The 17,378-nt window shown below is 36.2% G+C and overlaps 1 protein-coding gene across 1 annotated transcript in view; it reads left to right on the forward strand.

Annotated features, from left to right (window-relative positions):
• The window catches only part of RSRC1 (arginine and serine rich coiled-coil 1), a gene marked incomplete at its 5' end in the record, with an annotated part of 168,841 nt that overhangs the window by 83,282 nt on the left and 68,181 nt on the right, over positions 1-17,378 (forward strand). Inside the window, one exon of the mRNA XM_030496208.1 lies at positions 8,040-8,091. Coding sequence (XP_030352068.1) covers positions 8,040-8,091 — 52 coding nt within the window. The remainder of the gene's footprint in view (positions 1-8,039; positions 8,092-17,378) is intronic.

The raw sequence follows: 17,378 nt of genomic DNA on the forward strand, positions 1-17,378 counted from the left end.
TGCTGAAGAAACCCATGTGTGTCTCAGAAGAAAAGCCTGGTTAAGTGCAGTCTGTGTAAGAATCTGTAATTTAAGTTAGCAAATCCAAATGCTTTAATGACCATTTATGTCCTGATGAGAGAAGGAAAAGGATTTTTGGAATCCTATGCTTTTGAGATATGGCACATGTCAAAGTGTTTAGGGACAATATAATGTGTTTTCCCCTTTGATCTCAATTTTGTATGAAAATTCAGTTAAATGAAAAGCATGTAGTCAAAATACTCTTTTGTTTTTTAACAGAAAATTCTAACATTCCATTAAGTTGTTTAGCAGCTTTATATGTGTGACTTTATGGTTATGCCAACTTTTTTGTCTTTCCTCTCTGGACTCTGAATTTTAATGATTGGGCCATATCATTCCATTTTTTTATCTTTCTTGCCCAATTCTGATAAATCTTGGAGGAGCAGGACTGAATGGGGGTCTCTGTACAGTTTGGAAAAGTTTTCCAAACCTTTCTGCCAAGGTATGGCAATTTTCGCCTGGCTATGGCTGAGAGCACGTTCTTCCATGAACAGACAGTGTTTGATTATCGCCGCGGTGTGGTGTGTGTGTCGCTAGTTAAGATGTACTTTTCACTTCATCATTAGTCATATTCTTTCTGTGCCCTTTACATATATGAAAGGGGAAAAATGGCTTTTCTGGCTCCTCTTTCTTTTTTTTCTTTGGGATAATGATTGCCCTTTCCTAGTTAGTATGTTGCTGACGCCAGTTTCTTTTTTTTTGTGTGTATGTGTCAAAGGCATCTGTGTGTTTGATAGACAGATATCGCTATTACTCCATGCTTTACATGATTTTTTTCCACTCATAATTCATAGCTGTTGTGCTTTGATAATTGTATAGGTCTGATGACATTTAAGATCAAACTTTTTGCATTGCGCCATTTGATTTCAGTGCTGTAATGGGACAGTTTAGTAATTTGCATTAAACTGTAGCTAGTATGTGTTGATAGGAGGTCCATAAAAAGTATAGAATTCTTAGGAAATGGAGCATGGACTGTTTGTTGAGCTTGAAATGTTTTCTGTTTCTGTTCAGGCTATTTATCTAATGATTTTGCAATTAATGTGACTTTGCAATTAAAAAAAAATTTCTGCTTGTTAGTATCTGTGGTTGTCTACTGGGTTCTTGGAGACTGTAAACAGCCTGACAATTCCGCAGATATTTTTTTCTTCTTTTTTCCCCAGTTTCATCCTCCATAGGAGTAGTAATGTAAAACTGCTATGTCAATATAATTTAATTTTTTGTGTGCTTCATTTTTTAGCTGCTGAACACTTTCATACAGCAAGTGTGTATCAGCTGGGTAGCAGTAAAAAACCAATTCTCATTTCTCTATGGTATACAATAGAAAGGTAATTCTGGGCAGGGAGAAAACTGGGAAAAATCTCACGTGTTTGTAAAGCGAACAGAGTCATTACCATCTGTTACTGGGTGCATTTTCCCAATTTATACATTTCCACGTTTTCTCAAACATTTAGGTTTTTTGGAACAGGTAGATCTATATTCGGGCAGGACACTAGTCCTACCGTGGCCTATATCTGAATGTATTACTGATCAATTCTAACAGAGAAGAAATACGGACTCATAAATATCATAAATGTAGAGGTTTAATTCAAATAGTGCCAGATATGCTTATTATGTTTCTATGTTATTCATATTATTGATTCTTCTCTAAGATTTTTTTTTGTGTTCAATGTGGAAAAAATGTTCTTATGTCTGTTTTGAATTTGCCACTCAAATTCTTTGTTTGCTCTGACTCATGTAAGAAAAAGACTATTATTATAAGTTCTCAATCTCCTTTGTTTTTATTTTGTATTTTTATACTGTATGCTCCTATGAGGTGTTCTCTAATACAAGTAAGTTCTTTATTTTCTATTTTTAGTTTGGTGATTTTATTTTTTTTTTTTAATCACCTAAAGAGGAATAAATGGCTGAAAAGAAATCCAATGATACCTATGCTAAGCAAATATGTCATATAATCTTTTCCATAATTTGATCAAGCTCCATTTAAAAGGTAGCGGGGTTCAGGTTCTTTGTTTCTCTTTTCCTGTTGAGATAGATTTACTAGAATTGGGATGTATAATATTTCAGGTGAAGGCAGGCCACTAACTTACAGAATATATTAAAATGAAATTACATATCTATCCCCTTTGTTTAATTTTTGTCATTTCTGTCTTGTCTTTTCTCATTACTGATATACATTGAGTTCTCTTTTTAGCTGTTCACAATGATGTGAAACTTTTTTTCCTGAATTGAAAGGAATTCTGTCCTTTGAGAGCGCAGGAGAGTAGATGAGAAGGTCCTCCCATTGTGCATTTATCTGTATTTATCAGCATTATGTTTTATCCCATTCTGTGCTGCTGTTATCACTTGATCTGGTTAAGCCTGTCAGTCTTCCAGTGTCCCGTACCCCTAAATACTGTATTTACCTCTAAGTTTGATGGAATGCCATCACTTGATGGCATTCTATGTTCGATGGAAAGACATATCACAAGAAAGTGTCTTTCCCAGATCCCTGCTGCAGCTGTAAAACCAGTCTCCGTTTTAATATGGAACAGGTAGCAGTTACTAATACCTTTGAGAAGTGGTGCCCTGGTTTCAGCTTGAATAGAGTTTATTTGGTTATTGGTTATATATTTTTTTTTTCTTATTAGTTTGTGCTTTGATTTGTGCTGGTTTTGAATGAAAAGCAAACCTGACAAGGTTGTGCAAACAAAATCATTTGATAAAGCCTCTAGACGACTTGTGATCACAGTAACACTGGGGAATTTCTCTTATATTCTCAGCCTTGCCAACTTTTCTGTTTCTGGAATTCATTGCAAACATTTGCTTTATGTTTCTGGCCCACTTTGGAAGCATTCCCAAATAGTTCTGGATAGCCATCTCTTCAGACAACTAGGAAACTTATGTTTTGTTATTTCTATTTCTTGTTACACTTTTTATTAACCTTTTTTTGAGCTCATCAGCTTGGGAAAGGTTAGATTAATGATAGGGATAATAGGCTGGAGTTAAAATGGAAGGATGGATTTGTGTTCAATAAGGTTACTTAATTAGTGTTTATTTTCTGAGTCCTTTGGGTATTGTTTTGATTTTGTGTTTTTAAACTGGAATTTTACTGAGTAATAGACATCAAGAGAAATTTAAACTTGGGGAAGTTACATTGTCCTGAAGAGATCGATTTTTGACACGGCTACAATTCATGTTCTGTTTTCAGTTGCAATATGTGGATGTGCTAATATCATCCCCGGAATGTGAGCAGGAACATACTCTGTTGCCATTGTTATAGTGGCATTTGGCCATGAGGCTGTGAGTAATCTTCAGGAAGAAACATGGACACAAACCTTTCCTTCAGAGGCAGGGGGAGAAGTAGCATTAAAACATTTCAACAGGCATAAGCAAACTGGCTCGCAAAGTTCGGAGATCTATAGTTTCATGGGGTTTTTTATGTAATACAATGCCTGTAGGAAATTTTGGTTTTATTATTAAGTGGAAAATCTTTTTAAATTATCAACTTGGCTATTGGTGTTCAACAAATTTGATATCCTACGTCCTTTCTGGAAGTAGAACATTAAATTATAATTTCAAGCAGCACGTGTATCTAAGACAGTTAAGGAATGTTGATCGTGTTTGCTGCCGCAAGCATGGCGCTTAGGGTTTTTCACTCATCTCTGTTGGCAGAGATGTAGAGGGCTCAAGGACTGCTATTTTTGTCTTTCTCAAATGCAAAGATAAAACATCTGTGTAAAAAACCAAACACCACCACCCCCACTCCTACCCCCTCCCCCCCCCCCCCCCGCAAAAAAACCTGCCATGGTTACTATCACACTAAGATTTGTTAGGCTTTGATAGAGATGTTACAAGAGAGAGAAGTCCTGAAGTTCAATTAAACTCAGTGTCGTTAGTGATGAATAGGAGGAATTGAACCTTTCCCGTTTCAGCACAGACAATAAACACCAGAGAGATATTTTATAGGAAAATTCCAGATTCGTAAAAAATTAGGTAAGAGGGCATTGCAGCTCAAAATACTGCAGCGTCATTAACTACTTGAATCTTACAATAATGTCATGTTTTCCAGTACTGACAAGAGCCATGTGCACTACTTAACAATATTCACAGTCGTTGGTTCAGAGTGGAAGTTTGGACTCTCTTTTTAAATTTAATGTTTCTCAAATTTTTCCCTCAAAGTTCTCAAGTGTATTTTCACTTTAATATTGTTTTCTCAATCAGAAATGTTTATCATGCATCACAGGTAACAGGAAGATGTTTTAAAAATAAAATCTAGTAGCTGAATTGAAGTGTTTGTTTCAAGCCTATTAATTAGTTTGTAAAATCTAAAAACTGAATCCCCCTTGCAATTGAATATTTTGTAAACAAAACGTGACACTGATGGCATGTCTGAAGGTGCCCACCAAGCACATCACTTGCTCCCTGTAGCTACTAGTGGCAAGCAACTTGAGTGTGGTTGTTTTGGTTTTGTTTTTGTTTTTGTTTTTTTTTTTTTTTTTTTTTACACAGTAATCATAAAATTTAAAGTGAAGAGACACTGGTTTTAGTGCAGTTTTATTAATATACTATTTAGGAAAGCAGTAGTGATGTAATGCACTGGATATACTGCAAAGAAATGAGTTAGAAGGATGTGCCCCATATTCCTAAAAAAGCTTGCTTTAAAAGTTGAATACGTACAATCAAATTTTTGCTTGAGATATTAATAAAAATTATTAATCACATGGATATTTCTATTTCATGGTATCCTATAAAATACCATACATTTCTAAAGCATAATTCCAGTGGGTTACCAAACACTTTTTGACATAAGTAAAATTCGTTGTTAGGGATGCTTGACACTCCTCGTGTCATTTTGCAATGTGGAAAATTCCTTTCTTGCTTTTACAATTAGTGGTCACCTTCATCAACTGGTACTATAAATACTTGGTAGTATTTATTTATTTTTTTTACACTGTTTTGAATTCTGTTGCTTCTGTGTTATGCTTAAAACCATAAGGAAAGTCTGAGAGTTTATTTTGCAACCTGTGCTCAACATGACCAGTCATTTTATTGTATTTAAGTTTTTTGAGGGTCTTTCTGAATTTTGTCACATAATGGTCTTCTAAATCAATACTAACCTCCAGTAGCCGGTCTTTCTCACACATTGCTAACGGCTTGTTTGAGGGTCTAATTGTGATTTTTCTGATGAATTTGTCTATTTTCTCAGAGCATTGGCCTCTTCCACCAGTTGGACAAATGCTTTCTGGAGCCAAGCTAGTCACCTTTATTAAAGAACCCTTCATCCATTCATTGTTTAGGGCATATTGATTGATAGCAGAAAGGCATCTGTACCGAGTTCTCCTGCGGGTATACCAATGTCCATGAAGCAATTATCAGTTAATGCTAGGGCTGCAGTCAGGGCAAAAGGGAAGATGCCTGCAAAGCAACTGTGTGTGCAGTTTCCAGTGGGATATTGCTAAGTAAAAGAAGACTTTTAGTCTAACCTACCTTATACCAACAAGACACATTCATACCTACATGAGAGGAGCGGGAAAAGGCATTTTGAACTGTTTGGAGCATTTTAGAGCAGGGGGCTCAGTTATGTTGATACTGGTGGAGTTTCATGTTTAGTGCTGAGAGGCATCACTTGTACTGCTGCTCGCTGCATTCTGTTCACCTCCGTCTGGAGCCTGGTTTAATACTTGCTCTTTCAGGGAGTTATTGTTGGTGTGGTGATGCAGGATGCTGCTGCTGTGGGCTTTGAATATGGTAATAACTGTAAGTGAAACATCTCTTTCTCTAGTCTTTAGTGCTAAACAGACTGTTCCATGGCCAAAAAGAAGATGGATCCTTTTCTTTTGAGAGATCCAGGTTATTTGTGTTACATGTCTAACTGGATAAATGTTATAAGAATAGAATATTGTATCTTTCAAGCAATCCCTTAGCATTTGAGACACGCTTGAGCCTTACAGAAAAAAGCTGTATGAGAAGTGCATCAGCTCATGCTGCTGCCTGCATTGGGCAGCCCCTAGGAGAGTTGCAGCCTGGGAGGATACTCATGCAAACTGCTCAGGCTGTGGGGATGCACTGTGGCCCAAACAAGGCCATGCTCTTCCTGCTGGGGTGGTGGATCAGTTAAGTTAATCAAACACTTTGTTACAAAATGGGCAAAATGAATGTAGGAAATGGATTTAATGTATTGTAGGCATTACTGGGTGCCAGAACCCACCTGATGGATTGGACTGTTCACGTGAAGACCTGAGTGCAGGTGGTATTTTACACAAAACACTTTTCCTTCTCTTCTAAGTTCTACTGGAGTATTTTGCCATGCTGGAGTAACCCTGGTGTTTTGGTTGTTTGTTTTTTTTTTTTTTTTTTTAAATCTAAAGTTGTCATAGGAATGGAAAACCCACAAACCCAAGTATGACTTTTCTGAAACTTAGTAAGTTGGGGAGGTTTTTTTCTGGATGGAAAGCAGACCATTTTCTTTCTCTCCTTTCTTTCCTCTAGTGATGTATTTAATATGCCAAAGCATGTTGTAATAATTAATTCACTGCAAGAGGAAGAAATATGAAGATACTTTTACAATAAATGTCAAAACTTTTCTTGCCACCAAGATTAGTGGTCAACTCTAATGGTAGCATTTGTATAGTAGTTATAAAAATAAATTTTTCCCAACAATTTGGGTTTTGTGCAAACATCTAGCAAAATTCCAAACTAAAAATATTAGACCTCTACAACTAAAATCTGGATCTTCATTTGAATTTCCTTTTTCAATCTGCAGATAATATAAAATCTTTCATAGTGTATGCAAATGAAAGGAGCAGTCTGTAAATTCTTGTGGTAGAAATAGAATTGTTCTGTGTCATCAGAACAATTTTGTTAGCCGATCTTATTAGGTGTAGATGTAATGTAAAACAAATTATTAGTAAATAGAAAACCCTAAGCGCCTAAAAGCAGAAAGTGAGGGCTTTATGAATTAGTGAAAGGTGGCCATTTTATAGAGCTTATAATTTATAATAATATGACATTAATCCTGCTGTAAAAATCTGTGTTTGAGCACAATGCAATCTGAGATATCTTTGGTTGAAAGAGATTTTGAGACAAGCTCACTCTCTTTCACTATAGAGCATCATCAGCTGAGACATTCATAGCGAAGAGCTTTGCCTGATTACCTTGGTTAATATTTGTATGACTAATGGGGTGAACCTGGAAGGGTGCAAACTTAGACTGGTTACCAAAAAAAAAAAAGGTTATAGTAACAATATCTGCCTAGAAGAGTTCTCAAAGCTGAACAACGCCACCAGACATTTCCATCATGGTTTTTTTCTAGTGCAGAGCAGAAACCTCCCAAACTTTTCAGGTGCTTACAGAAATAATCAACTTCTGAACTCCATGACAAATGTGGTTTGTGTATAAATTTAACTGTGAAAACGTTTGAGTGGCTTCAAAATTAGAGGGGTGGCAAGCACATTGGACACAGTAAAACATCACTTGGAATAATTAGCATAGTGGGTACACAGCCAACAATATGTTCCTCAACCCAACAGATGTGAAGAAATACCTTAAGGAGAGGAAAAAGTCAAAACAGATAACAGAAGTGTGAAAAACTCACCATATTAATCATATTAAAAGCTGATTCTGAGCATGCTTATGTATTTTTGTGTAATGGGGTCACCAAGGTGCTGGGGAGGATTTGCTGCTGGAGGACTGAGAAAGGAGCCGGAGGTGGGCTTCAGCCTGGCCACAGTTGCAGGTGCTCAGGTTGGTAAGGCTGCCACAGGCTGCCTCATGGGGATGGTCTTTCTTGTAAATTCTGTAAATTTACCTGACAGTTTCTAACTTAAATACAATAGTACTCATTTCAGTGTGGAAGTTGCTTTGGATGGTGTGTAAGCACAGAGTCTCTCGCAGAGGTGAGAGCTTCCCTTTGGCGATGGCAGGGCTGTAGTCGGTAGCATGTGACCTTGCATGTCAAATGTACAAACAGCATGAAGATCTTATAAATCCTCTCTTTTCAGACTCCTGCTGAACAGGCCAAAGCTAGATTACAGCTGGTTCTTGAGGCAGCTGGTAAGTGTGGCTATTATAAGTAAAATTATATTCTTCAAAATGTGTTTAACTTTTGTAATATCAGATAGTAAGTTTATCCTTTTCTGTTTGGCAAATGCTAAGTCCCTTTCTCCGTAGCTCACTTCAGTTTCTAGTTAAGAGGAAACTGATGTGCATCACCATTGACAATTTTTTATCTCCTTTTAAGGAAATAAAACTAAGGAATTTTTATTTGCTGTTCAGAACCAGCACTCAGATTTCATGTGTTTGTCCTCTTGCTGCTGCTGCTGCTACTGAGACTTTATTCTGTGCCCTCAAAAATTTGGTTTTGTTTCTTTATTTTTTAGCACTGAACTGAATTAGTGCATGTATATATTTGTATTTATTTATTTGAAGTGGTAGGTGAAATATGTAGCAAGCTTTCCAAAAGGCTGAGACTAAGAAGCTGGTCTGCATATTAATTCTCCACGGGGAGAAGCATTCCTATTTTGTCCAGGGCTAGTAAGAAGGAAGGCAAGATGCATATCTTGGTAACTATTTTTAATTTTGCATTAATTTAATTTAAAGAAAAATTGGAGAAATCCTGTAGTTTGATGGAAGACCTAAAACTTTAAAGTAACTGTCCTATTGTACCAAAGATGAGAAGATAATTCCTTTTATCCTGCCTTTTTTGCAAATGTGTTGAAGTCCATGTTACAGGTCAGGGACATGGTTGCTCCCAAATGGACAGAAGTTCCGCTTGTTTGGTTTATTTTTACTAATATAATAGTGTCCAGTCTGCAGCTTTGATGTGCACTGCTCCATTTTTCCCCTGTGGAAGTTACTGTGGATTTGAGCTATGGTGTAACTTGGGCCAAGGTCCATTTTGCTCCTTGCCACCTTTCATCGCATGCCCTTGTGGTGGCATGCTGTAGCAGGACACCTGCTCTTCACTGGCTTTGATGCAGAGGCTTTTGTCCTCTCTTCACCCAGTGTCCAAATGGTTATATACATGAGCTGCATGTGGCTTGATGCACTTATGCTATGGTTGTGAAAACATTACTCAAGAACCTTACACTGTAGTAGGGCTGTGGTAATTATAAAAAAATTATAAATTAATAATGATCCTTTTATATAATATTGCTGGATGTTCTTTAGGTACTTGCATTTGTCTTCAAATTGTTAAAATAATGATTTAGCTCTGAACTGGTAGTCTGGTGAGGTTTGTAATCCTAATTAATTTCCCCCCCCCTTTTATTTTTTTTAATTTTCCCAGTAGGACTTTGTCGTTTTTTCATGCAAAAAGGAAAGCTTTCAATATTTCATATGCATTGTTGTAGAAACATATTTGTCTTTAGTTCAGCTTTCATCTCTCATATATTTTTAACTTAGAAACAGCAACTTCCAATAAATACCTTTTTTTATTTCTTTCCCTTATGGAAACCTTCTGTTTTAAGGAATACCCATCTTCTTACATTGTTTTGTTGTTGTTGTAAGTTTTGTTTTGGTCTGGGTTTTGGACTTTTTTTTTTTTTTTTCTTTTTAAATGCATCTAGCCTTTTGTATTGTGTAGCTTCAGATGCATTCGTTCTCCTCCATAACTTTTAATAAATCTTTGAAGCATATAATTATAAAACAGATGTGACAGCACTGACCTAAAAAAGCACAACTTGTGTATACTACTCACATCTATCACACCTTATTTTTTAATTTAACACTTGAGAAATGTATAAAAGGTATCTGTGGGTTGTATATCATCGTGACCTGGGTCCCCAAAATTTCCAAAACCATATAAAAGGTCTATGACATTGTTAAATTTAAATATTCACTATTGAAGTCTGAAACTTAGATTGAGGCTGCAAGCTGTTTATAAATAACTCGAGAGTTAATCTCTTTGTTTCTCTTTCCATCCAAAGATACAGAAAGAAATTATTTCCTGGCTTTATATAAGTCTTGGTAATTGCAGGCATTTACGAGATCATTCCCCCTCCTTTTTCACCCCGTCCTATATTCAGTCAATTAGATTGAATTTTTATTAAATTGGTGTGAGAAGAGTATTGGAAATGTTAATAATGTTGTTTCAATATCTTTTTGTGTGTTTACTCATTGCAAAATTGGTACCTTTTTCATCTTTAAGTTTAAAAATAAAAAGAGATCTGTCTTATACCATTACTGAGTAGCTTTTCAAGGAATTGACGATCAACAGGTTTATGTCAATTATGTTGTTGCTGTTGTAGTATGATGTTGTAGGATTTAATTGAATATAATGTAAATTTAAATCCGTACTGTAGTAATAATGAACAAAGCTGTTGTTTGCATATGTAGTGCTTGATACAGGATCCATCCCAAATTTGTGAATTAACTTGTAGAGTATCTGACATTATAGTGGGATTGGAGCAATTCCCAAGTGGGGAAAAAAGCTGTACTTTATTCAAAATGTACTGTCTACATTTTAATGGTTGTTAATGACACTGCACTCCTCTATGGTTTGGCCAAACAAAACAATCTTACCTTCTACAATGGCTCAAAATTACCAGCAAGTGTTGGAGAAACGTTTGGGAAGGTGCCTTCATTGTTCATCTCTATTGACATGCATCACAACTGAAAGCTTTGCAACAAGTCGCTGCTGAACTGCAAAAGTTATTTTTTATCACATTTTTCTGTGCTGCAAATGGTATTACAATGTAGTTTTAATGACTTATATCGACTAGCTAAACATAGGTGAGTAACGATGGCCGGTTCACTGGCTCTCTGCTGGGAATACTGTCCCATTGATGCTGCTGGTGGTCTCCTCCAGCCTGTGTGCAAATATGAAGACCTTGTTCAGGTGCAATTCTGTATCATTGGTACTTGTTTAATTTGCAACTTCTCTCAGTACCTGGTACATACATAGAATTTGATGTCTGGGCTTAAGTTCAGGTGCTTTCTTCAAATTGGGCACAGCAACAAATATGTATTTGTATGCAGTATACATACTTTTTAAGAGAAGACATTTGGGCTGTTGCTTTATGAGTGGAATGTCTGAGGATATTTTGTCCAAATTTAAAAGTGTAGGAAATTTCTTCAAGCATAGGAAATGTCAGTCCAAAAGCTCGTTGCACTCTGTTCGTGTGGTTTAGCTAGTAAAACAGCTAACCTGGCTTTCATGCCAAGTACCACAGAAAATGGCAAGAGCTACAAGAGGCACTGGAGTCTGATTTCTAAAAGTATTTGGGTACAAAAAGGTTTAAGTAGTCCTTGTTTTGCTTTATTCTTCTTCTGGTGTTTCAGTGAACTATTTACACATTAGAGTTGTCTTCTCAGTGTGAAGGTCATAGAATCATTTAGGTTGGAAAAGACCCTTAAGAATATCAGGTCCTGACACTGTGAAGTCCATCACTAAATCATGGCCTCAGGTGCCACATCTACAGGTATTTAGAATACCTCCAGGGATAGTGACTCCAGCACTTACCTGGGCAGCCAGTTCTAATGCTTGACAACCCTTTCAGTGAAGAAATTTTTCCTAATATTCAATGTAAAGATGTTTGTGTGTATCGGGGGTTTTTTGTTGGGTTGTTTTTTTTTTTTTTTTCTTCTTCACATCAACCTATTGACATGGAAATTGTGGCTTTATCCCTGTGGCTTTATAAGTAAGAGAAAGTGGTGTATTGAAATACACTAATAATGTTATCGCTTTACAGAATATAGGTTTGAAAGTGCTTTCAGTGTGCCAGCTTTTTCAAGTCCTGTTCTAGTACAATGGCCATAGTTTTAAAAAAGTTAATTATACGTTATTCTGTTCCCTTTGCTCTTCACTGCTTTCTTCATTTCCAGAGATGCTTGATTTTAGAGAAGGTAGGTCCAGTGGCCAACTCATCAGCTTCAGCAGGAATTAAAGATAATTAGTGTCTTGTAGAAGTCTGCTTTTTAGAATCTTAGATATTAATTTAGGAAATAACATCTGATTTCTCTGAAAGAAAAAATACAGCAAAGAGTAAACCATACTCTTTTTAATTGGAATTTTTTTCCTGGTGCATTTTGGTAATGGGAATTGTGACTTCTGGTGTCTTGCGGAAGAGCTGGTAAAATAAGAAATATTCACCTGTATATGGAGGGGAGGATGGAGAAGATGGTCACTTTTATGTTCAGGTAATACAGTGCTGTCAAGAAGTTTTTACTCTGAGTCCTTCATTCATACTGACTTTGCTATGCACTTTATTAATTTTTTTTTTTTTTTTTTTGGTGGTATAATGTCCGAATCTTTGTTCTCATTAAGCAGTACAATACTTGAAGATACTGAAGCACTCCCCTTTAATTTTTCATGCAACTGAGTTTTGATTTATTAAAATTGTCATTCAGTAGAAGTTGTTGGTCTCAGCTATAAATTTGTATTTGTACAACTTTACTCACTCACATTTCATAATATCGAGGTACCAGAAAGCCTTTTTAGCATCCTCTAACATTATCACAGCAACTTGCCATGTTTGAGCAGATGTTAAGCAGGCAATAGTTGAATGTTAATTTTGAGAGGGTGGTATGTTTAAGCCTATCTGAAGTATGTTGCATGTGGGCCTTCCAGACTTAGCTACAATGCTTTGTCTCTTGGGAGAATTTTAAAGCTAAACCTCTTTCTTTTTGTCACTCTATATGGACTCTCTCAAGTCAGTATAAAGCAGATCATCCCTAGGCTAAAGCTCTTCAGCTTTTGTTATTGGGCTCTGTAGACCTGTAATTAGGCCTCCTGGCAGGCCTTGCAGGCCGGTTAATGGTCATATGGAGTTTCTATGGGGCAGACTGGCTTTGTATAAATCCTTCGCAGGGATATGTTCATGGGTCACTTCCTACCAGGACCAGGCTTTGTGCTGCTGCCCCACGGGCTGACAGGGAGCAGGTTCCCTTGACCATCGATAGCTCAGTTTGCAGCGCACAATCTACCCAGTTAATCCCCAGTGTAAACAGAGGATTTAGCTGAGCTTCTGTCACTTACAGTTGCCAAACCACTTGGGTGTCTGTGATTTCTTTCCCAGACTTCATTACCGAGAGACGGAGAAGCACAGAAGATTTGAGCTGGGGTTTTGTGCTAAACGTTTGCTTGCTCATATTGCTAATTTTAAGGAAAAAGTTTGCCCTGCTTCAAATCCTGCCTTGCTAAAACCTATAAGCTTAACCAAAAACCTCAAAACTTTAAAGCTGGTTAATTTGAGCTGTAAATTGTTGTGTGGCACCCATGTTTTCTCATAAGGATTAAAATGTGGATAAAGATTCAAAAAATGTAAATACAGTGATATGAAAAATAGCATGTCGGCTTTTCAAATTATCAATATTGCTGCCTTTACTAAAGGAGCCTGAAAGTTTTTCTATGGTGATAAGCAGAAATTTCTTACTCTCCATATAAAGACGATGACAAAAGGCAATTGATCTGGATTTTCAAAGGTCTAGAGTTGAAATAAGTGTCTGATCTATTTTTGGAATCTGCATTTCAATCTATCACTGAAAGAGCATTCAAGAATAGAACGTTTTTGTGGAAAGAATTCTTGACAGAGTTTATTTAAAGGAAACTTCAGAACTGAGACACTAACATGACATTAGCAATATGCGGTGAAAATTGATGAATACAAATCATAAGCATTTAACATTTATCAGATCTGTTTGGCAGCTATTCTGGATATTGGATATTTAACTCATTATCTTTGAATTATACTGTCATATTGCTCCCTTTAATTTTGTACTGTGCATCTTTATTACATTTTACATATTCCTTAAAGAGAAAATCATTGAAGATGAAAAGTACTTTGGCCTTAGCTGTTGTAAAAATTGAAGTGTTTTATAATACATGTTATTGGAGAGAAAATCCTAATTTGCACTCAGTGCCTGATAAATAGTCGAATATTCTCTACTTTCTGGTATTAAAATGGCTCATAACAGATGTGGCTGAAAGGACCACATACGTAGACTGTATGATTTTAGTCTGGCGGAACTAATAGGATCACTTGCTACTTTATGGATTCTTGCTTTTCTTTTACTTTAATAAAAACTGTTTAGTTAAATAGGATGGCCTCTATTTTGCTTTTTTCTAGCTACACAAAGTAGTAAAGCAGGCAGGTGGCAACAAGTATGAAAAATTTCCTTTTATTTGTGCTCATTTTTAAATGGTTAATTTATAAAATGTTTACAGATTTCTTATTTTGAGTATGGTTTTTTTCTTTTGATTTTGCTATTTGTGTTCTTTCCACTGGAAAGCTTAGTTTGAATTTCTAATTATGCAAACAGTTTTAGAAGCATGATAGTGTATTGGTATATATGCACAAAGGATGAAATAATACATTAAATATTTCACCTGTTTCATGGAAATTTAAAAATAGCTTCTAAAATAATGCTTTCCCCAGAAACTCTAAGAATTTGAACTTCCAACAAGCTTAAAAGTTGCTGAATATTGAAAAAGAAATTAATAGTTACCATGTGAGTATGCTCATTTAATGCAAAATTCTTTTTTCTATCAGTTTCAGACAGTTGTTTTGAGTAGTGTGTATTGACACTTTGGATAATTTTATTTCCATTTATATAAAAAAACCTCAATCATGTGAGCAAAGATGTCTTATTGAATTACCTTTTCTCTTTATGACAAACATGGATGTAGGCACTAAAAATGTTTTTCAGGGTGTTTTGTGCAGTATTTCTTGAACTCCAAGCTAAAGAGAATATGAGTGGGTAAGAATCCATTCCTAATGAAAACATCACTGAAAAGGCAAGACCTGGGTATGGATATGTGAGTGCAGGGGAGTTAAGACATTACAAACAAAAAACAGAAGAAGTGGATTAAAAAAAAAAAGTTTTAGGTTAGAATTCATGAATCTCACTCTGCAAGGTTGTCCTGGGGAGGCTAGAAATTTTTTCATGTTTTCAGAAATAAATCTCAGGAGGAACCGTCAATCCATCGCTGCTGTGGCTTCAACTACAAGCAGTAACTGCTTGTATCCCCAAGAAATGGGCGTTTTCTTTTCTTCTTTTTTTTTTTTTTTTTTTTTTTTTTTTAAATGCCTTTTTTGTTTCAGCACTCGCTCAGTGTTCTCTCTTCATTTTATGGCTGAGGCTTGGTCAGGAGTAGAAGATTTTGCTGTTTTGCCTCTGCATTCCTCATGTGAGCAAGTAATAAAGAAAACGCGAATGAAAGATAAGACAATTGTCCTGAAAACATACACGAGGTATAGCTATTCCAGTACACCCTTGATAAAAGATTTTTTCAAATACTGAGGTAGCTATCTATTTATTTGCACATTTGCACACGTTAGACAGCATTAAAGATTAACTGGTACAGGGATGGGCAGCTGCAGGCACAGGTGTACTGTTTGGCACAGATCAAGATTTGGGCTGACAGTAGCGACCAGCAGTTTGGTTAAATGTACTAAACAGAGAGGTATTTCATTGTTGGTTAATATAGGGAATAAATGCATGAAACAGTAGTGTCTTGCATTTGTGAATTGCAAAAAACAAATGCAAGGAGATGGATTCCTTCCATCTGCAGTCTTTCTAATTGACATGCAAACGTAAATGGTGATCCTTTCATGCATAACAATTAGGATGCAAAGAGATAATAATCAGGTTTCTTGGAATGCTACTTTTATGGCTGCTCTTGAATGACTGAGTAACAACAGAGTATTGCTTTTATCCAGCTGTATCTGACCCGGGCTATGTTTTCTGTCACTGCTCTGAGAGGCTGAACATACTGTGTTCGTGTTGTTTTTTTTTTTTTTTAACTACCCAGTGTACCAAATCTGAATTATGTCCATCAGCCTAATGTCCTATTTTATCTGTCTTTCCAAACACATAGAGGCAACTATTAGAGGCTTTGGTAGGAGGTCTGAATATTCCCCCCCCTTCTCTCAGTTCGTTATTGGAGATGAATATAAGAAACCACATCTGTGGATTTCATTACCTGTTTTGCTGCATTTCTGTTGCTCCATTAACCCCAAAAGTGAAAATGAAGTCCTTCAGAAGTACTCTTCTGCCAGAATTTCAAGCAGAAACTTGAAGAACTTTTATTCTTCCACAGTGAATACGTGTTTTCAACAATTAGATCTACAGTGATTTTTCCCATCATCCCTCCCGCCCCGAGTTCCTAAAATAGCTGATACCATGGAATTCCTCTGGACATTGTTCAACAAAAATCCTGTTACCATCTTGATTTTATATTCACAAAGTATTGCTTTGAAATTTTTGTTAACATCATCTTAAATCCAACCTCTCACAAGCAGAGAAGAACCTTGATTTCTGTTGGACACAGATTTTGAAGAGAGAACATCAGGTGCTTAAGGCAATCCAAAAGTTTTCTGAGTATCTTATTCTCTTCCTTCTACAGAATCACTATAAATAGAACTACAGTTTCATCCACTAAAATGAATCCAAAATGTTCTGCATCTTTTCCCAAGAATTTTATGCTCTTGTTAGTATGTTTACATACCTGAATTCCCCATTCAGACTTTTCTACCCATGCTCATCCTAGGTTTTTTAAGCTTTGTGCTAGCAAGATCACAACAGATACAGGTGTTCTTTGGCAGAGAAAATGTTCTTGATTTTGTTTCTATGTTCCAGGAGTCTAGACGTGAATAGAAGATTTAATTTTCAGGAATACAATTTGCATGATACATACGCTAATGAAAGACTACAGTTTGCAAAATTTGATGAATGATCCCAATCTCTGTTTTGATAAGTAAGCTTTAGGGTTATTTCTTAACAAAACATTTGATGTCTGAAGAATTCATAGAAGAGGTCTTGCTCTAAGAAGAGGAAGGGTGGTGGTTCTTTCAGTGTCTACAAAGCTGGTGGGAATTTTGATCTTTAGTGAATCATGAATTGGCACCAGTCTGTGAAGTTTGTTATTGTTCCTGCCTCAATTATTTCACAGGTAAATAAACTGGAATTACACTTGTGAAATGGCTAACAAGTTGTCCAAGTAGGATGTGCAGTCCAATTTCTCTCTGCTGCCATCTGATGTACTGAATGCTCTGTCTTTCTTGAATTGTGGAGTAAAAGGTGCAGCTTCCCATAGCTGGACTTCAGGGCTGTCTGTGAGCTCATCCTTTCCATAAGGATCTGAAAATATATTCTTCCATCTGTATTCCTGTCTCCATACCCTTCAGATTAGTTCATAACTTTTGATTGGTGAAATGCTTAATTATTTTTGTTTTCATCTGCTCAGTTCTGTTCAGACAGTATCACTGCGACAGATGCACATCCTCAGTTTAGAGCGATTTCTCGAAAGTTTTCATAGTATATCCCTCTGCTGTAGGTACATATTTGAAGATGGAAGATTTTATCCTATTTTTGAAAACTAGCTTATTTAGGAAACTCAT

This window comes from Strigops habroptila, chromosome 8, assembly GCF_004027225.2.
Source record: "Strigops habroptila isolate Jane chromosome 8, bStrHab1.2.pri, whole genome shotgun sequence".
Classification (NCBI taxonomy): Eukaryota; Metazoa; Chordata; class Aves; order Psittaciformes; family Psittacidae; genus Strigops; species Strigops habroptila.